Source organism: Nothobranchius furzeri, chromosome 14 (genome assembly GCF_043380555.1).
Source record: "Nothobranchius furzeri strain GRZ-AD chromosome 14, NfurGRZ-RIMD1, whole genome shotgun sequence".
NCBI lineage: Eukaryota > Metazoa > Chordata > Actinopteri > Cyprinodontiformes > Nothobranchiidae > Nothobranchius > Nothobranchius furzeri.
Window position 1 is genome coordinate 16,566,218 of NC_091754.1, and position 27,483 is coordinate 16,593,700.

A 27,483-nucleotide genomic window follows, 5' to 3' on the forward strand; every position below is an offset into this window, starting at 1 on the left:
CTAGCAAATAAATCCAACTTTCTTTTAATAGTTTTAAATAAGTGGTCCATTCGTTTAATCAATGTTAACTGGCAGTATGATGTACATCTGTCAGAATTTTAAATCCTAGAGTTGCACCGTCTATTTGTTTTAATAATCTATAATTTACTATTAAAATGGCTTTTCAGTGAACCACACTTTTAAAATCCTAGCCAAGCAATTTTTTTTTACTCAAAACAAAAAAATGGATCATGTTACATATTACATAATAATATTTATCTCATTTCAAGTAGTGCTGTCTGCAGAAAATCACTTTTTGCAGTGTAGTTTTCCCAAGAAAATTGAAAATAATTAACTTTTAATGCACTGGATGAAAAGTTCTACATTCTTTGGAAACTTTAGAGGATGAAGCAGTTGAAACAAAGCATTTACTTATTACCATATGATGTGTCATTTAAATATTTTGGGATATATAAAATATTAAATATGGCATTCAATTAATTATCATTAAACTCACCAATGTGATAAGGTCCACAACCAAGAACCATGATTCCCTGATCTTTAAAGTCCACATCGTGCTCCTAAGTGGACACAATGACAAAACCATCTTAATTAGACATTATTGATAACTATCTATGAATAACTAGCTATTATGCAAGAAATAATGGAAATTGGTAAATTATAAAGACAAAAAACTTACAAATACAGATTTTTGTCAGATCAAGATATATATTTTTTTCTCATAGCCTACCTGACCATGATAAGTACAGTACAAGTAGTTTGTCATTGCTGGATACTCCGCTGCTAAGGTGTCGATCTATGAAAAGAGAAAGTTTACACAGATCATCCATCTAAAAACAGTCAGAATAAATAAGAACTCTTTAAAAACACTTAAAAAGCCTTCAACCGTTTAACTTGTATATTTGCGTTATGACAAAGGGAATAAAATGTGCTACTGCAGCTGGTCTGATGTCTGTTGGGAGGATCTGATGCTCACCTGTTTGACCCATGGCCTGATGCCATGAGTGAGCCTCAGCTCTCTGGCTGCTTTCTCATCACAGCCAAGAATCTGACCAACCTGCTGGTCCGAGAAGCCATCCTGCTTGGCTTTCAACAGCAAGTTACTGGGGACTGAACCACTGAGTGAAAAGGCAAGACAGTTTTAAAGCAGATGTTATTTAACTAGATTGGTGCTTAAATTTGTAAATATGTAATTTATTTGATCAGAATGTTTTTTCCTAGTTTCTCCAACCTGTAAAAGTTATTATAGCTTCTTAAAAAGGTGAAATAGCTACACTTAATTATCCTTAAAGAGATGTTTGTGCAACAAATAACTATAAGACTTTTTTGACACAAGTTCCCTTTGCTTTCTGAACCAAGTCCAAGTTAGACTAATTATCTGAATGCATAGCAATCAAACTGGCCCTGATAATATCATCCTGCTTTCACACAGCAAGAACGATTCTCATAACATAGCCAGGATGCCTTTAACCCGGGCTGGAGACCACAGAAAGGAATTAAACTGTTAAACCACAAGCTGCTCTCCCTCCCTCTCATCTGAATAATTTATGACCTCACAGCAAAATAATATTTGAAATATCGAGTGTGTTTAGACTCCCTGTGCACTTGGCCGAGCAAATAAATACATAAACAAAAGAAGTAGATAAATGAAGCCAAGAAAACAAAGAGAGGAGAGCAGAATGTCTGACTTAAATATAAGAGTACGTCTTTTGTGTAGAGGTTTCATGTCTTCTGTGCAAAAGAAAAAAGAATAATAATATCTGATGATTTTGATGAAAAAAATAATCACTTGACGGTGAAAGGAAAACAAGTGTACAAATAGGGGCTGCATTCCATTTCAAGTTATTTTATTTTTGTGTATGTCTTCCATATAATCCATAAGTGCCAGTATGGAATGCAGCATTTGATATTTCTACTGGAAGATGCAGAAAATGTTTTCCTTGAGCATCATCGTCGTCGTCTTCCTCCGCTTATCCGGGTCCGGGTCGCGGGGGCAGCATCCCAACTAGGGAGCTCCAGACCGTCCTCTCCACCAGCTCCTCCGGCAGGACCCCAAGGTGTTCCCGGACCAGATTGGAGATGTAACCTCTCCAACGTGTCCTGGGTCGACACGGGGGTCTCCTGCCGGCAGGACATGCCCGAAACACCTCCCCGGGGAGGCGTCCAGGAGGCATCCTGACCAGATGCCTAAACCACCTCAACTGACTCCTTTCGATCCGGAGGTGCAGCGGTTCTACTCCGAGTCCCGCCCGAATGTCCGAGCTCCTCATCCTATCTCTAAGGCTGAGCCCAGCTTCCCTACAGAGGAAACTCATTTGGCTGCTGGTATCCGCGATCTCGATCTTTCGGTCATTACCCAAAGCTCATGACCATAGGTGAGGATTGGGACGTAGATCGACCGGTAAATCGAGAGCCTGGCTTTCTGGCTCAGCTCCCTCTTCACCACGACATATCGGTTCAGCGTCCGCATCACTGCAGACGCCGAACCAATCCGCCTGTCGATCTCCCGATCCCTCCTACCCTCACTCGTGAACAAGACCCCGAGATACTTAAAGTCCTCCACTTGAGATAGGACTTCCCTCCCGACCCGGAGTTGGCAAGCCACCCTTTCTCGGTTGAGAACCATGGTCTCAGATTTGGAGGTGCTGATCCTCATCCCAGCCGCTTCACACTTGGCCGTGAATCTACCCAGCAAGAGCTGAAGGTCAGAGCTGGATGAAGCTAGGAGGACCACATCATCCACAAAAAGCAGAGATGAGATTCTCCTGCCACCAAACTCGACACACTCCACACCACGGCTGCGCCTAGAAATTCTGTCCATAAAGGTTATGAGCAGAACCGGTGACAAAGGGCAGCCCTGGAGGAGTCCAACCCTCACCGGGAACAGGTCCTGTACAGGACTATAGCCCCAGTTGATGTCAGCAGCTCCCCATCCCCACTGTAAACAGTGTGAGCGAGTTGCTGCCTTCCTCTCCTGAGGCGCCGGACAGTTTGCCAGAACCTCTTTGGCGCCGATCGATAGTCTTTCTCCATGGCCTCACCAAACTCCTCCCACGCCCGAGATTTTGCCTCGGCAACTGCCACTGCTGCACCCCGCTTGGCTATCCGGTACCTGTCTGCTCTCTCCGGAGACCCACAGACCAGCCACGCCCTGTAGGCCTCCTTCTTCAGCCTGACAGCTCCCCGAACCTCTGGTGTCCACCAGCAGGTACGGGGGTTGCCACCACGACTGGCACCGGCCACCTTGCGACCACAGCTAGCAACAGCCGCCACAACAATCGCAGAGTGGAACAAGGCCCACTCGGACTCAATGTCCCCACTGCTCTCAGGACGCAGTCAAAGCTCTGCCAGAGGTGGGAGTTGAAGACCGTCTTGACAGGTTCTTCTGCCAAGCGTTCCCAGCCTTCACTATGCGTTTGGGTCTGCCAGGTCTACGCGGCATCTTCCCCTGCCATCTGATCCAACTCACCACCAATATTTTCCAATATAGCTTGAAGTGCTCTTCACATACTTATGGCAACTAGTAAATTATAGATTTTGTCATGAAAAAAAAATTATTCACCTCTGAAATATAAAATAATGGAAAAACCTCGTCCAATGACTGGATTCTGATCCATTCATCAAACTGCCCTCTGACCATCTCTCCCCCCTCTACCCTTCTGCTATGTGCCCAAATCGTGTGTTTTCAGCTCAGACTACAGGAAGTGAAGCCAGATCCGGACTGACTAGTGAAACAGACAGAAAGTTATGTTCTGTTTGTGGTTTGGAAATATCAGTTAGGAAGTTGATTTACATGTTCTATTTGGAGTCTGGTTCTAACCGCCATTTTGGTTCGGTGAAGGGATCTGTGTCATCCCTTGACTGTGTCATCCCTTGACTGTGTCATCCCTTGACTGTGTCCTCGGTGAAGGAAGAGCAGGCAGCAGAGGGCGACAATTCCTCTGCTGCCCGCGGATAAACTGAGAAGGAAATGACGCCACCATCAGCGTCAGCTCTGAGGAAGTTTACAGCCGGTAAACAAAACTGTCAGCAAGGTAAAAAAGAAACATTTTATGTGTTTTAATAAAGAACCAAAAATGCAGTTTGAAACTGAACACAGCAAGAACATACCAAAGAGTCCGGTTCTGTTCTTGTCAGGAAACATTTAGGTGACAGACCTGTTGTCTGGAACGCAGCCTGTCCTGGCAGAGCTGTGTGTCTTAACATGCATGTGTGTATGTGTGTGAAATGGTTTTATCCCTCCCACTGTCCTAATGGGTGTGACCCCGCAAGGAAAGTTGACCATTGAGCAGGGTTGATGGTTTATTCCTTGGGTCCACGTAAAGACAGTGGGAGGGTTAATGAAAATATTTTGAAAATGCGACCAACTGGCAAGCTGTCAAGGGTGTACCCTACCTGCTTGCCCGAAGACTGCTGGAGATGACCCCCCCCCCCCCCCCCCCTCAAAAGTCTAATGTTTACTAAAGAAAAAAAATGTGTATTATAAATATTCAACACAGACTGCAGTGTGCAGAATCCCAAAGCCTGATGTCTACAGTTTGACAGCAGCCAAATACTCTCTGCTGCATCAGACATAGTGAAGACTACAACAACCCTTTGTGTGTCTGGGTATTGCAGTGAGCGCCCACCAAACAGCAAGCAATTAAATATTAAATAGCAGCATCATAAGAAGGCAGCAGGTCACCTGTGGCTGAGCCATCATAATTCACCACGGCTTTGAGTTCAGCCATCCAGGGAGGAGCCGGAGGGCAAGAGAGTGAAACAAAGACAGCTAAGGAAAGATAAATCTTTCCAAAGCAAGATACTGAAATGTTAAGAGACAAGAGCTTTTGTGAGTTTTCTGAGTAAAAACCTTTAAATCCACTTTTATTCTGTGTAAATGTTGGTTTACACAATCATCATTTGCAGGTTTTTTTGGGCATCAGTGGTAGAATATTGAGGTAAATGCTAATTTAACAAAAGATAAAAGTTTAGTTTTAATATTTTAATAAAATATTCGAGGATATTTAATGCAACAAACAAAAAAGTAATTTCTGTCAAAAACTGTTTAAACAAGAGAGAAAAGTGTGAAAATGTTAATGGCTTTCTGAGTAATGTGAATAAATTGTGTAGTTAGCAGTTTTACAATCTTTTAACATCTACAATAGTTATAAAAATAAAGCTGGCTACTTTGCAGATATCGCCTTTTGCAGGTTATTTTTTAGAACGTAATGCAAGTGATAAACGAGGGACCACTGTAAAACAAATATTTAAAGTGTTTTATTTATTTATCTAGTCAGTACAGCCCTGTTTTCCTGCAGGAGTTGCTACCAATGCATTTAATAGACTTAAATGGTGTTTTAAAGGGGAAATATGCTAAATATTTACAATAACGTCAAGGTCAATTTTATTTATGTAGCACATGTAAAAACAGGTGTTGCTGACCAAAGTGCTTCACAGCATAAAAAAAGAATAGAAGCAGACAACAATGACACTAGATTTAAAAACAAATAAGTAAAATTTGCAAGATGAAATGTTTCGGGCAATTCTGGATGAAGGCCATTTGCTAAAATCAGCCTTAATGTAAAATATAAAATGGCACTAAAACAGAATTAAGAGGAAAATATACCTCCTCTGTCCCTTATTAAAAGCAAGCTCATAAAAATGCGTCAACAAAGTTTTAAAATGATTCAGAGTCTGAGCAGCCCTAACATGTGCAGGAAGTCCGTTCCACTGTCTGGGGCCTGCCACAGAAAAAGCCCGATAACCACGGGACTTCAGCTTACAGTCGTGGCCAAAAGTTTTGAGAATGACACAAATATGGGGAAATTGGAGAAGTTGCTGCTTAAGCTTTTATAATAGCAATTTGCATATACTCCAGAATGTCATGAATAGTGGTCAAATGAATTGCATAGTCCTTCTTTGTCATGGAAATTAACTTCATCCCAAATAAATTTTCCACTGCATTTTATTACTGTCATTAAAGGGCCTGCTGAGATCAATTCAGTAATCGTCTCGATAGCTCATGTGAGAATGTTGACGAGCACAAGGCTGGAGATAATTATATCAGGTTGATTGGGTTAGAATGGCCGACTTGACATGCTAAAAGGAGGGTGATGCTTAAAATCATTGTTCCTGCAAAGAAATGCGTGCAGCCATCCCTGCGTTGCATAAAATGGCTTCACAGGCAAGGATATTGTGGCTGCTAAGATTGCACCTACATCAACAATTTATAGGATCATCAGGAACTTGAAATAAAGAGGTTCAATTCTTGTTAAGAAGGCTTCAGGGCATCCAGCAAGCGCCAGGATCTTCTCCTAACGAGGATTCAGCTACAGGATTGGAGGGCCACCAGCGCAGAGCTTGCTCAGGAATGGCAGCAGGCAGATGTGAGCGCATTTGCACGCACAGTGAGGAAAAGACTTTTGGAAGATGGCCTGGTGTCAAGAAGAGCAGCAAAGAAGCCACTTCTCTCCAAAAAAACATCAGGGACAGATTGATCTTCTGCAAAAAATATGGCAAATGGACTGCTGAGGACTGGGGCAAAGTCATATTCTCTGATGAAGCCCATTTCCAATTGGGGCATCTGGAAAAAAGGCTTGTCCAGAGAAGAAAAGGTGAGCGCTACCATCAGTCCTGTGTCATGCCAACAGTAAAGCATCCTGAGACCATTCATGTGTGGGGTTGCTTCTCATCCAAGGGAGTGGGTTCACTCACAATTTTGACCAAAAACACAGCCATGAATAAAGAATGGTACCAAAACACCCTCTGACAGCAACTTCTTCCAACAATCCAACAACAGTTTGGTGAAGAACAATGCATTTTCCAGCATAATGGAGCACCATGCCATAAGGCTAAAGTGATAACTCAGTGGCTCGGGGATGAAAACATTTAAATTTTGGGTCCATGGCCTGGAAACTCCCCAGATCTTAATCCCATTGACAACTTGTGGTCAATCCTCTAGAGGTGGGTGGACAAACAAAAAGTGTTGATAAAAGCCTTTGAAACATATGAAGTGCTCTTAATCATATTTCAGTACATCAGAGAAACAACTGAAACAACGTTATAAAAGCAGTTTAGCCGCAAACTTTGTGAAAACTAATATGTGTGTCATTCTCAAAACCTTTGGCCACGACTGTAGATCTTGGGACCATCAGAAGATCCTGAGTAGACTTACCAGATCGCAGGGCTCTTGAAGGGGCATAGATTGTTAACAGCTCACATAAATAAGAAGGGGCAAAACCATGTAGACTTAAAAATGAACAACAGTTTAAACTGGATCCCATACACTACAGGAAGCCAGTGCAGTGACTACAGAACTGGAGTCATGTGCTCTCTACGTCCTGTGTGTGTTAATAGACAAGCAGCTGCATTCTAAACCAGTTGCAGACGGTGTATGGAGGACTGCTCAAGGCCACAGTACAAACAGTTGCAGTAATCCAGCCTAGAGGATATAAAGAGGTGAATCACCTGTTCAAACACATTTGGAGGGAGGTAGGGCTTCACCATACCAAGCTGTCTCAGATGGAAGAAACAGGACTGAACCACTGCACTGACTTGCCTTGTTAATTTCAAATAGCTATCAGTAAACACCCCCAAGCTTTTAACATTAGGTTTACAGTAAGGCATGGACGTAATTTGGGGGGGGGGGGGGGGGGGGGACATGCCCCCCCCCCCTTTTTTTCCAAAGTCAAGTTTTGACCCCTGCACATTTTAACATCCAAAAACAATATTACTTTACATTAAATTGACACTGGTTGAGCTCTAGGACCAAGCGGAAAACAACCGTTTGTGTATAAGCCTGTTTCCAATTAGAACATACTGTAAAGATACCACTCCCCCCACCCCCAGCCCCCACCCCCACCCCCCAGGTCCCCTGCACTTCTAAAGTGAAAACTACGTCCATGCAGTAAGGTGCCAGTGGACCCATGAGGTGAGCAACAGGCTATGGAGATCTTGGGCAGCCAAAAACCACAATTTCGTTTTTTTCCTCATTTAGTTTGAAGAAATTTAGAGCTATCCACTGCTTAGCATCATTTAAGCAGATCATCAACACAGCAAGAGAGTCAGCTCCTACGTGTAAAGACAGCTAAATAAGCAAATCATCTGCAAAACAATGAAAAGCAATATTATGCTTTCTAAAAATGGAACCCAGAGGAAGGATTACTGTAGGATTAAGCAAAGTAAAAGAAAACGTTACAAAATACATTTTAAAGCAGCTATTCAGTATTCTGTAACTAAACACTTTTACAAGTATTCTCCCCAACACTGCAACATTAGTTTTTCAAGGTTTTGCGTGTTTATGTGTCACCTGTTGTAGTTCCCAAGGTTTTGCTCCAGCTGTGTTATCCTGCGGAGCTTGTGAAGGAACCACTTATCAATAGCCGTCAGCTGATGGATTTGGTCGACACTCATCCCATTATGAAGTGCCTTAAAAAGGAAAACAGGACATCACCAATGCTGTCCATCAATTCCCCTTCATCCATCACACAGCCATGTTTAAACCAGCTTGTGTCATTAATCTGGAAAACAGCGCAGGTAAAAATTGCTCTTATTCTGAAAGTTTTAGTGTGGCAGACAAATCAAACAACGCACCAAGCGATCGGGAAATGTGCTTATGCCGTCGCTTTTAAGCGTGAGATAAAAATAGCGATGACACATTTAATTAGTTTCCCTCCATTATGCTATATTTTTGCTTTTAAGCACACATAATAGAGAAAGCACAGATATTTTACAGTGATGTACAAAAATGATCAGAAAGTAGGTTAGATATGAGTGACTTGACCACCTTGTAGCATGCTTGATTGCCCGGAGATAAAATGAGGATTATTAATCCTTACTGCTGAGCTGCTATCTGATGCTCCCATTCCATTTTAAAAGAGGAATGAATCCACCATCATGACAAAAAACACACAAATATGGAGGTTTTGGCAGCAACACAACATCATTTTGCTTCCTTTTGATAAAAGCCAGCTGAAACGATGAACTTGAACATGTTTTTCATTTTGCAACCGATCAAAAAAATAAATCTTTGTTTTAATAATCGAGGCTGACCCTGTGAATCAAGCTGCCTCTCATTTTTTTGATGCTTTGAAACAAACACAAAAAAACTGAAAAACATTTTTTTTTATTTTAGATTCATCTCTGCAGCTCACTTAAAAATAATCAAACTGTTCATATGTGTTTTCATACGGTTTGCCTATTCAACTAAAGGCAATCTTTCAAAAGACGAGCTGTTCCACACAATTAATCATTCATAGCAAATCAGGCAGGAGGGAGTGGGACTTTTTATGCATTAACACTTCAAAATGTGCTTTTAATGAGCAAATGGTATTAGTGCCATTCATTATTGATGTTTTAGAAGATTTTTCCACCTTGGAAAGGGAGAAAATACGGGTACTGGAGGGCACAGCCAGCTCCTGTTGCAGGTTCTGGGTGTTGCCCCAGGCTTTCTTGAGTGGCAGCCGGGGAACAAAGCCATCCACAGATGGATGACACATCCTCAAGGCTTTCTGCACACTCTCCTCAAATGTCCGGCCTACTGCCATCACCTGAATCCAAAGGAGGATGGAGAAAAAAAAATAGGTGGGTGAGTAGTGAGTGTGTGAGTGAGTGAGTGAATGTGTATAGATCCTTCCCACCTCTCCGACACTCTTCATGGCACTACCTATTTCCAGGGACATGCCCTGAAATCGGTCGAGGTCCCAGCGGGGAATCTTGGTGACGATGTAATCTAAACTGGGCTCAAAACAGGCAGTGGTCTTCTCTGACACGGCATTTTTGATGTCTGGTAATGGAATTCCCAAAGCTAGCTTGGCAGCTACAAAAGCCAAAGGGTACCTGGGAAATAAAAACAACGGGGGTGGGGGTGGGGGGTGGGGGGGGGGGGGGACCAAAATCAGACGTGGAACAAATGTTATTCTGAATATGAGTTGTACAAGATAAACAATAACGATATTGAATTTTTTTCTAATAAAGACATTTTGAGTTTAATTAAATATCTACTTTACTCATATTTTAATCCATTTGCAGTGGTCTAGGAGTGAATGCCTGGTAAGTCTTACTAAGGGGGGAACAAAGCTCTGGAAGCTCTGGAGTCCAATTTCCTGATATTTGGACATCTTGCCTTTGATTGGCTAAAAGCAACTCTACCACTGACAGTTTGCTCTACAACAAGAATGCTTATCTCTACAAATAACACAAGCCTAAAGGAGTTTTGCTGTGTGGTAAAGTTGCTAATGAACTCAGGTGTCAAACACCACAGTTGGGTTATGTTTTAACCAGTGTTGGGCAAGTTACTTCAAAACTGTAATGCATTATTTATTACTTGTTACCCTCATTTTAAAGTAATTCATTACATTACAATATTACTGATTTTAAAATGTAAGGCATTACACTACTTTTGCATTACTTTAAGTTACTTTCACCAAAACAACTTCAATATGAATCTGGTAATGTGATGCTCAGTGAGTTCATGACATATATGTGGAAGGTGATGTGGTGTCTGAGCTAGGATTGCTGTTAAAAACAGTCAGATGTAATAACAGTGCTTTAAAATGATTGTTTATTAAATAAAAGCAACAACAATCTCTACTCTCAGCACGCTGCCATCTTATATTAACTGAACAGGGAGTGAGGTGGTGGGGGCTCCAAGCCTATATTTGCCTTGGTCCCCAAATGCCTTGATACGGCCCTGGATGTAGGACTGACTTCTGGGGTGATCTGACTCTATCACATATATAAATATTAAATGCTTGTATATTATTGTTTTTCACTGGTAAAAATGTGTATTGGGGATAAATCTACCTACTTTTTTCTTTTTTTCTTGATTTTATTTGAATAATTTCCTGCCCTTTCTCTCTCTAACCTTCCTTCATGTTGCATGTTTTCTCCGTCTTCCAGAAAAACTGTTTCCTAGACTTCCTACTTTCTAACGATCAGCCAAAGGGATCTTCACATGCGCGGCGCTCCAGCAGAAATGAGTTGAAATCACCGGGGCACAGATTATGAACTCAGCTGAGGCAAAGCACGTCAGAAAAGCACAAAATACCAGAGAATATGCGCTGATATGAACGATCACAAGTGAATTATTTTGTTTTAGTGGAGCGATTTTGTGAATGTTACAGCGGCCGCGTGCAGGAGTAGTTGAGCCGTTACCGCTGCGTCCTCTCTGCCCGCAAAGCTGAGTCCATAAATGACGTAATATATGCAGATACTGGATCTTTCTTCGGGTTTCCCGCAATTTGAATTTTTAAGGAACACATCTTGATTCTGGGTTTAAAAATGCATTGTAATTACCGCGTTACTGACAATTGTACCGAGTAAATATTACCATTTTCTTTCCCTGTAATGCCTTACATTACCACATTACAGCAAAAAGCAATGCATTACAGTAATTAATTACTTTTGTACCGCATTACTCCCAACACTGGTTTTAACAAGGGGGCAATTACTTTTCCACACAGGGCAATGTAGGTTTGGATTTTGTTCTCTCCCTAAATAATAAAAACCATCATTTCTAAACAGCATTTTGTGTTTACTTGTGTTGCCTTTGACTAATGGTTAAATGTGTTTGATGACCAGAAACATTTTGTGTGACAAACATGCAAAAGAATAAGAAATCGCGAAGGGGGGAAAATAGTTTTTCACACCCCTGTAGGTGTAGCAGGCTATTTTCACGTTCAGCCTGCAAGAAAGATTTAGACACCAACTTTGATCAGAAATTATATATTTTTCAAAGTTTTTGCAGTGAAGTTGTTCTTTAATTTTCTACATATTTGTTCCAGGTGTTGCATTGGTTCTGATTTTAAGGGCCAATGCCATTTTTTTTTAACTTTTGAACAGGTCGGACAAGACGAGAAATGTTTTGACTCATTCCAGTTTATCTCAAAGAACTATACATAATCCCAATACTTTTCTAAACCTAAGTGAAAAGTGTGATTCAGCAAGAAAAAACGTCCACCCAGAAGATATTACTGCTAGAGTGGAAATCCCCCAGAAATTCAGGTGCTTTGTAGAAGTTTCAGATAATCCTACACATTTCATTATGTCTGCTGTACAGCGACATGATATATTTCAAACAGCTTTATCTAGTTTCTTTATGCAATCCCAGGCTCCTGACAGCATGTGACCTCTATTAAAACACTCTTGCTACCATTGTGCCTTGATGCAGTCCCGTTTAAATCAATGAGTCTCTTTTACAGCTGGACAAATCCTGGAGAAGTCTCAACTAGATTAAGCTATGTTAGTGCATAAAAACTAATTGAAAACATCCATGAGAATAATCTGCATGAAAAAATATTGATGAAACATTTTAAAAAATGTGGGAATTAAACATTTAATTTCCCTCTTGTGTCTACAAATCAGTGTTCGCTGTGTTTAATACAATTCGCTCATTTCTGATTACTCATGTCACACAATGGCTACCGAGGCAGTGCCGAAAGCAAGACCTTGCTCATTAAAACTGAACGACAGAGGCAAATATATGAAAACATCTAAACGTCTATTTTTTGCATCATCCTAGAATGAATTATTTTAACAAGCTGATTCAAAAGGTAGGTTGTCTAAAGTGTTGCAAACTAAATATCCAACTAAGTACCACCTAATCAGTACTGGTTAGGACTCAAGAGAGACTTCACAGATGTAACAAAAAGACCAAAACTAGCCACAAAGAAGGTCCACCCACAGTAGGAATGAAAGCGTTTGTCCTGAGGACAACTTCAAGCCACATTCAATAAAAGTAGGCTTTATGGAGGACACACCAGAAAAATATTATTGCCTAAAGAAAAATGAACCAAAATTAATTAAAAGCATCATGAGACTCCCGATATAAAATAAAAAAAGGTATGCTGGTCAAATAAAACTAAAATAGAACCTTCTGGCCATCAATGAAAACGCTGTGGAAACATCCCTCATCTACTCAAGAACACACACCCCCACAGTGAAACCCAGAGGTGCTGCAGGGCAGATTTTTTTTTTCCTTTCATCAGTGGGGCAAAAGAAATTGTTCAATTTAGACTACATTATTAAATGATGGTACCTTTCGGTGTTTGAGAGGACTAAGAATGGGTCTGGAGCTGTCCCTTCTGGCACACCATTGACCCTAAAGCAATGCTCTAATAGTCAAGGGGGACACCTTTAAATGTCTGACCTGAATTCAGCTAAGAAACTTTGATATTCCTGTGCACAAGCAGAATTTCTCTACCCCAAAGGAACAATTTTCTCCTCATAAACGACACTAAATTTGCAGGTGTTGTGTCTGACCACTGCAGAAGTAAAGATGCAAGCTCTTGACTCATTTGTTTTACAGTTAGAAGCATTTAGCACCTCTGAGGTGGTGATGACCTACAACACATGCATGTTCTCACCCAGTAGCTTTGGATGCCAGAGCTGAGCTTCTTGAGAGGCGAGCGTTAACCTCAATGATGCAGTACTCCAATGACGATGGATGCAGAGCATACTGAATATTACATTCACCCACAATTCCCAGGTGCCGCACCACCTTGATAGCGGTCTCACGGAGCATGTGGTACTCCTCATTGGACAGCGTCTGGCTCGGCGCGACCACTATAGAGTCACCTATAGAACAAGTGAAGGGCTGAGTGAGAGGAATCAATCGTTTTCTGTGGAAAAAAGGTCTCACACTCCCGTTTCAGGAAGTATAAGTTTGCCATTGGAGTAGGCAACAGAAAATTTGATGATTTGGAGTCTTACTCATTATTATTCATGATATTTGGACATCTCACCTCTGATTGGCTAACAACAATGCCACTCTTCTGTTTGTTCTTCAACGTTGATGTTTTATCTCCACAAATAACTGAAGCCTGAAGGAGTTCTGCAGTGTTGTGGAGTTGCTAATGCTAATGGTTAGCTTCTACTAGCCGAGATGTGCTCTGCTCTCTCCTGGACACTAAATTAACAATAGCCTTCCCCATTCAGAAGCCAAGATGAATGAGTCCACGAATACTAATTTACAGTGTGACGTGTAGGTTAGTGCTGCTTTCTCCGACCTGAATGTTCCCCCATTGATTTTCTTTCAGCAGCTAATGCAGGAAACGGGGGTAGCAGACTGCTTTCCCCATTCAGCCTGCATGTGAAACTCAGAGTGCTGATTGTATTAAAAAAAATAACAAGAATTAGACGTTTCTCAGTGAACCTCGCCTTTAAATTAAATACATTTTTTATTTTAAAAATAACAAATGCAACCAAAACAATTTTAAAGGCCAAGTCACCACCCTGCCAGTCTTATCCCACACTTCCTGTTTGAAAAATGCACCAAAAGAAAGAATAGTAGTGCAGACTTTTAACCTGAAGAGGGCGCTACACTGACGGTTTTAGGTAGAATCTTCATATTTTAAATCATTTACAAAAAGCCAAGCAAACAGAGCATTCTGTGGTTTGTTGAGTCCATTAGCACGGTCCATTGCAATGGATGCGATGCATTTTTGGTACCTGTGTGAATGCCCAGGGGATCAAAGTTCTCCATGTTGCAGACAGTGACGCAGTTATCAGCCACGTCTCTCACCACCTCGTATTCTACCTCCTTCCAGCCCAGTAAAGACTTCTCCACCAGAACCTGACTGCTCATGGCCAGAGCCTACAATAAACACACATTATTACAAAAGCAGCATAGAAATTGAGGCTGAACTTTCCAAATCCAACATGGCAGCTCAGATTGCCCTCATTTTTTTTAACATAAACCTGTCACGTTAAAACTATGACCAATACCTCCTACCAAGTATTGGTACCTCAGTGAGAGTAAATAATGTGCTTGTGTTTAGCTTTAAGGCAGAGTTTATGCATGTATCATAAGAAACCTCTCACTTTAAGTTTGTTTATTTCCAGCAAATCTTCTAAGATAAAAACATATGCTAAATTCAAGGTAAACTGTGAAACTCATGATGACACACACACAGATCTATGGTGGATTGTATCAAATTTGTGTGCACATAAGCATAATTATCTGTGAAAAACTATCAAAACAGCAAAACAAAGAAAAATGTGTGCAGTCTGGCTCAGACAGCTCATTTTGTATCCTGCAATCACATTTTATAACCAACTGAAAGCCAAAAATGAAAAAATAAATATATATGAGCACAAAAAAGCAATAAAATATCTTAGCAACAGCAAATCTTCCTTTGTATAGATGGTTGTACCCAGATGCCTCACCGTGCATCGTTTATTCTGACCTTGTTGGCCGTTTCTTCCAGCTTTTCTCTGTCAGCACATAGACCTGATCCCAGTCCTCCGAGAGCATAGGCCGACCGGAGCATGACGGGGTAACCTATCTGCTCAGCTGCCTTTAGGGCATCAGACACCTGAAAGATGTGCATGTGTTATTTACAGCATTTCCCAATTATGTAAGTTTTGATCAACCAAACTGGATCAGTACCGACTCCACAGCAACGCTGGGTGCGATTTTCTCATTGATCTCCATAAGTTTGTCAGCAAAAAGCTGCCTGTCTTCTGTAGCCATGATGGACTCCACTGGAGTTCCAAGAACTTTCACCCCATATTGCTCCAAAATCCCCCGCTGGAACAGTTCTACCCCTGAAAGGAAGTTCACGTGGACACATACTTGTTTAATTTAATGCATTTACAAACACTGCATGTTCCATTGGGTGGAAAATGACTAAATAATCAACAACATAACCTGATGTCTTACTTTACAAACAATTATTCAGCATTTTCCATGAATAAAGATCAGTTTCAAGACAACTGGACACAACCTACCACAGTTGAGAGCTGTTTGTCCACCCATGGAGAGCAGGATCCCATCTGGACGCTCAGCTTTAATCACATCGGTCACAAACTGTGGCGTAACAGGAAGGAAGTAGACAGAGTCCGCCTGCTTGGAGCCGACCTCATTGGTCTGTACAGATGCTATGTTTGGGTTCATGAGCACCGTCTTCAGGTTTTCTTCCTGCATTTCCACAAAATAATCAAAGGTGATGAAAGAAAGAATCTTGAACACCAAGTACAGAAGTGGTTGAAGGTTGTTTTTTTACTTTTAAGAGTAAAAAGATTATTATAAAATAATGATTTTAGCATCTTAAGCTAATCCAATGCAACTCAAGAAGAATCTGTTTATATCCCAAAGCGCATCATGATGCTGGGCTGCACGATGGCATAGTTGCTGCCTTGCAGCCAATGGTTGCTGGGTCAAGTCTCAGCCGCGGCCTTTATATGCCGAGTGTGCGCGTTCTCCCCATGCATGCATGGGTTCTCTTCATGTAACCCGACTTCCTTCCACGTTCCAAAAGCATGTATGTCAAATTAACTGACACTTTATTGTTTTTTGGTGTGATTGAGAAGAGTTTATGACCAGTTGTTTGTCTTTGTGTGGCCCTGTGATGTACTGCAGACCCTTTCAGGGTGTCTCCTCCTCGTGTCCAATGACTGCTAGACATAGGCCCTGAACACACATAGCAGGGTCAGAGTTTTCTATGATTTGGCCCGTCATCCACACGAAAGCTCAGATATATGGCAACACAAACAAATCTTTCCAAAACCCTGACCAAAGTGAACATTCACAAGTAACAAAGGTTTTAGGGGACTTCACATGTGCAACCTGTGTTTAAACTCAAACAGCATGAATACCGTGTTGGCATTATCGATGGTCTGAGAGCTTTTTTTCTTGTTTGTTCTAACAAGCTCCATTATTGCTCTCTGCAGAGGACTTGTTTCATGTTTTGTGGGTTTGACACAGAAACGGAGTGATTCTGATTGGATTGAAGTTAGGGAACTACTGCCACCTACAGGTTTGGCACGCCTAAGAAAAAAGCTTAACAACACACTTATGTGTTTAGGTGTGGATAGATATTTTCTCTAAAAATAGGGTGGTATGGACCGAAGATTCTGTTTTATAACACCCTGCTCTGTGTGCACAGGGCCTTAGACACCAGCTCCCTGTGATCTTACTGTGGAGTAAGCTGTGAGGACATGCTCTTACTTTCAAGGCCTTGACAGCCTGAGATCCAGAGTAGTCAAACTCTCCGGCTTGACCAATAGAAAGACCTCCAGACCCCAATAGAAGTACCTTTGAAACCTGCATCAACAACAAATAGTCAACTGTGTAGCACTAAACATCTCCTCTTTTAGATAGCATGAGTACAGTTTTCTTAGCACCTAAAACCAGACGTTTATTAAATGCAACATGCTGTACCTGAGGTCTTGGAGGAAGGACAGGTTTCTTTGGCATGACTGACACTATGTTAGCATCCTTTCCTTTTTGGATCAGCGAAATGAAGGCATCAAAAAGAAACTGAAGACAAAATTTGATTTATGAATAGACATATTTAAAGGACATTTAAAAATCAACAATTTGTTAGGATTAGCCCGAGAAAGGTTAGAAAATGTTGCATGTTAATAATGATCTGCCTTTTATCACTGACATACAACAGTCCACATTCAATGGCACCAAGTTACCTAACAGCTGCAAGGATCAAAACTCTGATTCAAACTCAAAGTCTATGTGGTGGTGAAAAAAAGGGTACATGTGAATGGATTAGAACCCCCAAGATGCTTTACAACACAATTAGTCATCCACCCACCCACACACACACACACACACACAGTCACATGTTGGTGGTTAAGAGCAAGAACATAGCTACAGCTGCCCTGGGGCAAAAAGATAAAAGTATCAAACTAAAGATGTACAGGGCATCAATGCTGTTGATTGTTTACTACTGATTCACGGCAAATTTCAAAAACACTAGTTCCTGCAGATGAATCCGAACACCGAGTACGAAAGCACCTTGTGAGATGATCTCTGAGGGAAAACAGCTCTGGCACTCCTTTTTCAGGAAGTAGAAGTTTGCCAGAAGAGTGGGGAGTGGAACACGTTAAGATCTGGAAGCCTGTTTCCTGATATTTGGATATCTTGTCTTTGATTGGCTATTAGCAACATGACCAGCACTGACTCTGTTTGCTCTGCATCATTGATTCAGATTCATTTATTAATGGCCACACAAGTTGGTGGAATTTGTGGTAAGTACAGCATGGCACGCTCACATCTCACATCTCTGTGTCTTCACACAACAGTCCACATTCAATGACAGGAACACATAGACATTTCAGGCAAAGACTTGATTTAGTGACCGTACAGCTGTCGGGAAGAAACTGTTCCTGAATCTAACTGACTTGGTCGATAGGGACCTGTACCGTCTTCCAGAAGGCAGAAGGTATAAACAGGTGGAATGCAGGGTGTGAAGGATCAGAGATGATTTTTCCCGCCCATTGTGTAATGCATCTTTGATATAATGAGTCAATGGAAGGGAGGATGTTTTATCTCCACAAACAACAGAAGCCTAAAGAAGTTCTGTCCTGTTGTGGAGCTGCTAATGCTAATGGTTAGCTTCTACTAGTCGTGACGTTCTCTGACGTTTTCAGGACGCTAAACCAACAACAGCTTTCCCTGTCGCGAGTCAAGATGGGTGAGTTCACTAGTGTTAAGTGACAGTGTGACATATTTGTCAGGCATCTGAAATCCTAGAGTTTCACCATCTATTTTCTATCAGAAGCTAATGCAGGAGATAGGTGTAGAAGGATATTTTCACTTTCAGTCTACATTTTAAACTCAGATTGACCAAAATTAACAAGTAAAAAATGTTTTTTCAGTGTTACAAACTTTGCTACTATCCAAAGACAGCCTCAGTTTTCCAGGCCATCTTTTTCACAAGTGCTATTTCAGTGGAATATGTAAAAATTTTACCTTGACTGCATCCTGTGAATAAACCTTTAATTAGTTTCTGTATAGTATTCAGGTACTTTATGCAGCACCATCAAAGTCTTTAATTACCTCTGTGTCAGTGGGACCACCCTTAGCCTCCGGATGAAACTGGGCCGTGAAAACAGGCTTAGTGTTGTGCATGATGCCCTGGAAATTATGCACATTATATTTATAAGAAACTGAAAAAATAAACATCACTCTTGCAAAATGTGGTTTTGAAGACATCTGCAGACTCCAGAGTGTCATTTGTTTGATTCTAAATTCAATATTTTCAACCTTTACCTTGTTCTTTTATCCAATTCCAACTTAAAAAAAACTATAAATAAAATACATGAATGTTGTTTTGTCTTATCAAAAAGGCTGAACATGCAAAGAGAGGGAAATTAACCTCATTAGTGCCGTCATTAGCATTGATGAAAAGCGGGCTCCAGTCTGCTGGCAGGGATTTGCTGTCTATGCCGTAACCGTGGTTCTGTGCTGTAATGAAAGCTTGTCCTGTCATCACATTCAGCACTGGTTGGTTCTGACCTCTGAAAAAAAAGGATAAAAAACACAATTTTCCCCCCTTAATGGTGAAGAACACTTGTTTAATCAATACATGTCCGGGGGTCTCTGGTAGAAATGAATGCCTTGTAAGTTGTACTCGTGGGGGTGGGGGGATACACCAGTGCACCATTTCCAGGAACTAGAAGTGACCCACATCACAGCTGAGCTTCAGATGGAAGATTTTGGAGTCCTGTTTCCTGATGTGATAAAGGGCCTGTATTTGTAGTGTCTTCTTAGAGGTCTACAACCCCCAAGTTGCTTCAAAACACAGTCATTCACCCATTCATTCACATGCTGATGGGGATGAGCTGCAATGTAGCTACAGCTGCCCTGGGGCACACTGACAGAGGCGAGGCCTGCCAGCCAAACACTGGTGCCAAGGGTGCCACCAAGGGGTGGCCAGGGGTGGCCATGGCCACCCCTAGAAAATTGTTCACCACCCCTGGAAAAGCCATTGTTAATAAATCATATTATTATTCAGTCAAACCATAAATTGATTCTTGTTTATTCAAGACATAATTGTAAAACAAAATTAAAATAAATATTGTGTAAAGAAATGATCAGAAAAAAATACATGTTTCTGCTGCTCACCATTTTAAAAAAGTTTTTATCTCCATAGTTTTTTGTGAACACAGCAAACAGGTGAATTAAATTTTTAAATTAAATTTAGAATAACATTTTAAATAACTGAAATTTATTTTCTGAAATGTTTATGTTTGTAAAATTTAAGTTAATTGTTTTGGATACGTACTGTTTTTCTTTGGCCCATCTGGCCACCCCTCTCAAAAATTTCTAGAGGCGCTCCTGACTGGCGCCACCGGTCCCTCCCAAACAGCATTCTCCGGTCGGAGCCGGGATCCAACCCAATTACTGGACAACCCACTCCACCTCCTGAGCTACTGCTGTTTCTAATATTATGACAGATTGCCCCAGATTGGAGAACAAGAACGTGACTCTACCACTGACTTGCAATGTTGAAGTTTAATCTGCACAAATAACACAAGCCTGGAGGAGCTTCTGCCATGTGGTGAAGCTGTTAATGCTAACCATTAGCTTCTGCTAGTCAGGTTGTTCTCTGCTGTTTCCTGGATGCTAAACCAACAACAGCCTTCCCTGTCATGAGTCAAGATGGGTGAGTCCATAAATGTTAAGTGACGGTGTGACGTAGATCTGTCAGGCTTTTTAAATCCTAGAGTTTTACCATCTATTTTCTTTCAGAAGCTAATGCAGGAGATAGGTGTAGGAGACTATTCTCATGTTCAGCCTGCATGAAAAACTCAGTGACCAATTATAATAATAAAAATTCATTTAAAATGGGTTTTTAGTGTCCCACACCTTTAAGAAGAGGTGACATTTTTTTATTTGTTTACTCGAGAGACCAAGGGTGTTTCTCAATGCCAAGGAACCTTGCCTTGATGTCTTGGCCCCGCCCCAGTTGCCTAGGAGATACGTCATCGGGAGCCGCCAAGACGTGTTCCAATCGGTTCCCAATGTTCATGTTCTATCGAGGCGTGTGTTCTCTGTTTGTTAGCCGTTTAGCTAGCTGAGCAAGGAAACACGGGAGGTGTCTTGTGGCCTAGACTTGGTCAAAAATTACCCACAATACACCACGGTATTTTCAAAAGGACGGCGTATCAGAAGCCAGCAGCTACTTCGGGGCCAAATTTCAAGTTTAAAAGTAAGTCAACTAATTTAAAATGTTTTTTTAGATCCAAAGAAGTTATCTATGGTTGGTTAGTTGCATAGTAGTTGCAGCTTCGGTGGCTAGTGGGCAGTAACTCACTTATAGATTTAATTTAACAAATATATATACAATTTAAAAAGTAAAAGGCTCGTTATATATTTATATTGAAACTAATACGGATAAAATATAACATTATCTCCCGTGTCACGTGACGTTATGTGACTGCCGTGGAAGCCGCAGTCACATGACGCAAGTCTGTTCCATTTAACCGTTTTCTTTGACCAAGGAAGGACAGTGTCCTCGTAAGAAAGGAGCCTGGCCTCGCAAGACATCGCCCTGCAAGGCCAGACACCTTGACATTGAGAAACACGCCAATACTTCACAAGACTGAATTTTTTTTAATAAATAAGTGCAAAGTGGTTAGATATTATGAAGTTCACCTGTTACCCATAGGCAGCTTGTATGAATTTGCTCCTGCAGCCAGAGCTGTGATCTGGTTTCCCATGCAGATCCCAAAAAATGGCTGGGGGCGATCGCTCTGCAGCACCTTCAAAAATAAACACATTTACAATTCATAAATAAATGGAAATTTGTAGTAATTAAAAAAAATTTTTAACTGGCTATGAATTTTAAATTCTCTTGTTTGAGCAACATTTTGATCTTGTTTTCAGATTGTTAGAAATATTGATTTAGAATTAGATTTTCTCCGAAGCTCGTATACCTTGCGCACATTGTGGATGAGTGTTTTAGCTAGGGATGGATCTCCTGGTCCATTTGAAATGAACAGACCATCATAGTCAAGACTCAGCAAGTCTTGGTTCCATGGCACCAGGTGGACCTCTGCCCCTCGCTGCACACAGGAAAATGTTCATCTTACACCACTGATAAACACATTAAATCTGTTTTTCTAGTGAAATCACCCAAAATCATAATTTTTTTAATACTTTTGTCAACACCTCATCAGCAAAGATCATGAGTTACACAGATTGTGTTTTGCACATTCAGACCATTATTTATTCATTCATTATAAGCAAAAAGCTAATTTCCAAACCCACCTTAACCAGCAGTCGTATTATATTATGTTTAATGCCGCAGTCTACAACCACTACTTTGATTGGATTGCCTTTTCCAAAAACTTTTATTTCCTGGTGAAAGAATCAACACAAAAATAAGTTTTGAGGGTAGTTGTTAGTTTTTTTATTTGATATGATGCAAAAAAAAAAAATTTTTTTTAATTCTAATATCTGAAAACTTTTACCTTGGTTGAAACCTCAGCAACAAGGTTTTTCTCATTGGGGTCTGAGATTTCTACAGGCTGGCCGTCAAACTCAATCTTCGCCAACACTGTTCCCTGAGGAAACATAAGAATATGAGTGGATGATCCGCTGAATGGTTCAGTCAGGATTCAGGAGATCCAATATTATCATTTACATCACCTTGTCTCTGATTATCTTGGTCAGCATTCTGGTGTCTATTCCAAACAGAGCAGGAACCTTTAAAGGAAAGTAAAGTGTTTGTTTACACAAGAGTCCTGTTCACTTCCAACATCAAACCAGGTAATTTGCAAACAAACCTTCTCTTCTTGCAGCCATTGACCCAAGGACTTGACAGAGTTCCAATGGCTGTACTCATGGCTGTAGTCTTGAACCAGAAGACCAGACACCTAAACAGCCATCAAAGAACAAACCTATCCTTAAAAACAAGTCCTAGCTAAAAACCTACTGATTTGGTCAAAGCAGACATATGAAAGTTTTTTTGGTCAGAGGGCACCATCTAGAGGCAGGAAAATGTGTAGCGCTTTAAGTGTTTGAATTGTTGATTTGGATTCCTTTAGTTAACAGGTGAATAAATGTTTTTCTGACTTTTTTGGTGAGGTGTTCTTCACCTTCACCTTCTGTTCCGTGCCTGCCGCCAAGTATGTTTTTTTTTTGTTTTTTTTAGGGGGTAATGGCGGTGCTTTTGACAAATTTAAAGGCAGCAGAGTCCCGACAAATCACAAGGTTGTGATCTCCATCACTTTCGACAGATAAAAAAATAAAAATGGCCATTCCTCCATCAGCCTCTGTGAGCCTGTCAAAAAGCCCTTGCACCGATGCATAATGGCATTGTGTGTCTCCGCACCCACGCAGACGGAGAGGTATAAATCAGGCTTAATGCTACTGGCTAATTCTAAGCAGGCTCAACTCAGTTTGCATGGGGGTCTATGGGATGGGGGGCAGGTTTAGCAAAAAAAAATTTTTACATAATGCCAATATCATAGTACAGGGCAAGACTATCACTTTTATAGATGTCTTTTAAAAAGCATACGTAATTCTAGCCTAGCAAGCCATCCTTTATATGTGAATATATACAGGTGCTGGCCAGTAAATTAGAATATCATCAAAAGGTTGAAAATATTTCAGTAATTCCATTCAAAACGTGAAACTTGTACATTATATTCATGCAATGCACACAGACCAATGTATTTCCAATGTTCATTACATTTAAATTTGATATTCATAAGTGACAACTAATGAAAACTCCAAATTTGGTATCTCAAAAAATTAGAATATTCTGAAAAGGCTGAATATAGAAGACACCTGCTGCCACTCTAATCAGCTGATTTACTCAAAACACCTGCAAAGGCCTTTAAAAGGTCCCTCAGTCTTGTTTTGAAGGCACCACAATCATGGGGAAGACTTCTGACTTAACAGCTGTCCAAAAGACAATCATTGACACCTTGCACAAGGAGGGCAAGACACAAAAGGTGATTGCTAAAGAAGCTGGCTGTTCGCAGAGCTCTGTGTCCAAGCACATTAACAGACAGGCGAAGGGACGGAAAAAATGTGGTAGAAAAAAGTGTACAAGCTCTAGGGATAACCGCACCCTGCAGAGAATTGTGACGACAAACCCATTCAAAAATGTGGGGGAGATCCACAAAGAGTGGACTGCAGCTGGAGTCAGCGCTTCAAGAACCACCACGAGGAGACTCATGAAAGACATGGGATTCAGGTGTCGCATTCCGTGTGTCAAGCCACTCTTGAACATGAAACAGCGCAAGAAGCGTCTCGCCTGGGCCAAGGACAAAAAGGACTGGACTGATGCTGAGTGGTCCAAAGTTATGTTTTCTGATGAAAGCAAGTTCTGCATTTCCTTTGGAAATCAAGGACCCAGAGTCTGGAGGAAGAGCGGAGAAGCACAGAATCCACGTTGCATGAGGTCCAGTGTAAAGTTTCCACCGTCAGTGATGGTGTGGGGTGCCATGTCATCTGCCGGTGTTGGCCCACTCTGTTTCCTGAGGTCCAGGGTCAATGCAGCCGTCTACCAGGAAGTTTTAGAGCACTTCATGCTTCCTGCTGCTGACCAACTTTATGGGGATGCAGACTTCACCTTTCAACAGGACTTGGCACCTGCACACAGTGCCAAAACCACCAGCACCTGGTTCAAGGACCATGGTATCCCTGTCCTTGATTGGCCAGCAAACTCGCCTGACCTTAACCCCATAGAAAATCTATGGGGTATTGTGAAGCGGAGGATGCAATACGCTAGACCCAACAATGCAGAGGAGCTGAAGATGACTATCAGAGCAACCTGGGCTCTCATAACACCTGAGCAGTGCCACAGACTGATCGAGTCCATGCCACGCCGCATTACTGCAGTTATTGAGGCAAAGGGAGCCCCGACTAAGTATTGAGTGCTATACATGCACATTCTTTTCATGTTCATTCTTTTCAGTTGGCCAACATTAGAGAAACAAACATTTTTTCATTGGCCTTTAGAATATTCTAATTTTCTGAGATACCAGATTTGATGTTTTCATTGGTTGTCACCTATAAATATCAAAATTAAACGTAATAAACATCGGAAATACATTGGTCTGTGTGCATTGCATGAATATAATGTACAAGTTTCACGTTTTGAATGGAATTACTGAAATATTTTCAACCTTTTGATGATATTCTAATTTACTGGCCAGCACCTGTAGTCTCGCCACGACCCATTGATGGCTCTCAGTCATGGGGCGGTATCTTAAAGTTAAAGTTAAAGTCACATAGTCATCTGAACACAGTGGTGAAATTAATCTCTGCATTTGACTCATGCCCATGGAGCAGAGCTGTGAGCTGCAGCGGTGGTTGTGCTCGAGAACTATTTGGTGGTTTAACCCCCCAGTCCAACCCCTTCAAGCTGGGTGTCAATTGGGTGCCTTTTTTTTTTTTTGTTTGTTTTTGGTATCACCTGGCCAGGAAATGAACCCCTATCTCCCAGTTCCAGGGCGGGCACTCTACCACTAGGCCACTGAGCTAGTTTGATTGTCTAAGCAATCTACGGTTGTCTTTCAAACTGTCTCCAACTGCTACTGGTTAACATACAACGTGTCAATCAACAGAGCAGTCCGGTATACATCTTAGAAAAAGCAGGGAAGAAGACAAAAATAGTAAGTTTTTCTAAATAAACATGCTGTGATTGGCCAGCCACAAGACTGGCCGGGGCTGTGGAGGTTCCAGTGGGGCGTTGCTAGAAAGCTATGCAAGCAGTCTAGATTCTAAGCAACCATGTTTCCTGAAAGGGGGAAAACTCTGTATTGCTGCATTAAGTGCACTTTTATTTACTGTTTTATTAAACATTAGGTCTATGCTCTTTAGAAATCCCGACACCTCTCGGTCTCAGCTGCACCTTTTTACCTGGATGCAGTCAGACTCCACGTGTTTTCTCAGCCCAAGCTCATCCAGCTCCTGGGTGTTTGGCACTCCATAGTTCCCAACAATCGGGTAGGTCAGGGTCAGAATCTGACCTCTGTAGCTGGGGTCAGTCAGGGCCTCTGGATATCTGGATCAGGAAAACAAAGACCTCAGGATGAGGAATGTCACTGATGTCCTTCCAAATAAGGCCATGAACATGTTGCTCTATGCACATAAGGTTATGAGTACAAGCGATAAGAAAATTTGTTTTTCCTGAAAATCTGATTCTCTCCTTACCCCACCAGGCCAGTATTGAAGACAAGCTCCCCGGCGACTGAGGCATCATGCCCAAATGAAAATCCTTTCATCCTGGTGCCATCCTCCAACACCAGGTGGGCCGTCTGAGCCTGGGAGTAAAAAGAAAGCTGGCAGATGACAAGCAAAATCTCACCCAAGACTAACACATTCTCTTTTTATAAACAGAGTTTGGACAGACCAAAGGTAAAACTTTAAAAAAGGAGGGAAAAAAAGATGTGTTGTAGATTTTGAGTGTAGGAGGGATGGCAGCCAGTGAGCCACTGGGACTTTGTGCTGAAACTGCAGGTCATTGAGAAATGTGCTGCGAATGCTGAGACAGACAAATCTCTTCAACTGTTGTGTGCACTAGGGTGTGTGTGCATGTGTGTGTGTGTGTGTGTGTTTGAGAGAGACAGGGACCCTCTGTGGCTGTCATTCTATGCAGCACACATAAAAAAATAATAAAAACCCAAAAAAAGGAAGGTGATTGTAAATAAATTTATAAAAATCGAATTCTGATTACTTAAATTCATTCAAGTCTGGCAAATTCCTGCTTGAAAATAACAACATGTTGCCAAAACATGTGTCTCACACAACTGTGATGCAACAGTTATTTACAGACGATACACACATGTCCAACAGCTGCACAGAGACAGCTGTCCAAAATGTCTCATCAGCAAACAGCATCTTCTTAAAAACAAAGAGATGACCCACTTCTCTACTCCTAGACCTTTTAAAATCAGAATACTGAAAATTAATTATGAGGTTAAAAAAGTGTATTTATTTCAGGAGTCACGTGTTCCACTTTTCCAAACTTTCTCTTGTATTTTACTAAATATTTTTGCTGTACCTTCTAATTTATGTGACGTTTTTGTGCCAAAATTGCAGCCGAATAAAAGAACTGCCGTTCCCATACCTGAAAACGAGCGTAAATAACTTTTTTGTGTTTAAGCGTTTGTTTACAGCCCGAATTTAAACATTTCTCTATGGAGTTTGGTGCAAGTAGAAGCGCTCCTGAGGAATTAGATGAAGTTTATGCATCTTTATGAACGAAGGAAAACAAACCGACATCCACGAGTTATTCTCTTACCTTTACACTAAAATGTTTTGCCGTTTGAAGCCTCAGCCAGCCCGACTCGTTCCCCACTTTTCTGACAACCATGCATCCTTGTCTCAGAGATTTATAAGCCCAAAGGATTTTTGTCATATTAACCTAAACCAGTGACTTTTTAATGAACTGGCATGGACAAGGATGGAAGAAGAATATATTTTAGAAAGTTGGACAAACAGACTCGTTTCGGGTATCTCCTCGTGGTCGAAGAGTTAGTTCACGCGTGCGTTTGCATAGTTGTTTCGGATTGGCCGCCGGGGCTTCGATGCAGCGCGTACATGAAGCGCATCAAGCTCCTATTGGTAGTCTTCAGGATAACGCCTACTTGTGTCTTTTGTGGCTGATGAAACAAATATGTTGTTTTCTTTTGTCTATTTTAAGAGTTTTCGTCACTAATCAAGCTGTAGAAGTTAAAAATGTATGTTAAAATTTAATTCATGTAATAAATTATGATGATGATCAGCTAGCCAGGTTTCTC

At 41.2% G+C, this 27,483-nt stretch overlaps 1 protein-coding gene across 1 annotated transcript in view; it reads right to left on the reverse strand.

Annotated features, from left to right (window-relative positions):
- The window catches only part of cps1 (carbamoyl-phosphate synthase 1, mitochondrial), a 65,390-nt gene extending 38,157 nt beyond the window's left edge, over positions 1-27,233 (reverse strand). Inside the window, exons 1-24 of the mRNA XM_015975844.3 lie at positions 26,985-27,233; positions 25,895-26,004; positions 25,601-25,745; positions 22,513-22,602; positions 22,376-22,432; positions 22,198-22,290; positions 21,995-22,084; positions 21,661-21,789; positions 21,380-21,486; positions 19,098-19,239; positions 18,779-18,856; positions 17,144-17,242; positions 16,931-17,026; positions 15,712-15,901; positions 15,371-15,528; positions 15,168-15,296; positions 14,431-14,575; positions 13,347-13,557; positions 9,621-9,819; positions 9,354-9,530; positions 8,291-8,409; positions 977-1,118; positions 731-796; positions 497-560 (exon numbers count right to left, since the gene is read on the reverse strand). Of these exons, the coding sequence (XP_015831330.1) occupies positions 497-560; positions 731-796; positions 977-1,118; positions 8,291-8,409; positions 9,354-9,530; positions 9,621-9,819; positions 13,347-13,557; positions 14,431-14,575; positions 15,168-15,296; positions 15,371-15,528; positions 15,712-15,901; positions 16,931-17,026; positions 17,144-17,242; positions 18,779-18,856; positions 19,098-19,239; positions 21,380-21,486; positions 21,661-21,789; positions 21,995-22,084; positions 22,198-22,290; positions 22,376-22,432; positions 22,513-22,602; positions 25,601-25,745; positions 25,895-26,004; positions 26,985-27,101 (2,953 nt within the window). The 5' untranslated portion in view covers positions 27,102-27,233. The remainder of the gene's footprint in view (positions 1-496; positions 561-730; positions 797-976; positions 1,119-8,290; positions 8,410-9,353; positions 9,531-9,620; positions 9,820-13,346; positions 13,558-14,430; positions 14,576-15,167; positions 15,297-15,370; positions 15,529-15,711; positions 15,902-16,930; positions 17,027-17,143; positions 17,243-18,778; positions 18,857-19,097; positions 19,240-21,379; positions 21,487-21,660; positions 21,790-21,994; positions 22,085-22,197; positions 22,291-22,375; positions 22,433-22,512; positions 22,603-25,600; positions 25,746-25,894; positions 26,005-26,984) is intronic.
- Positions 27,234-27,483: the final 250 nt, after the last annotated feature.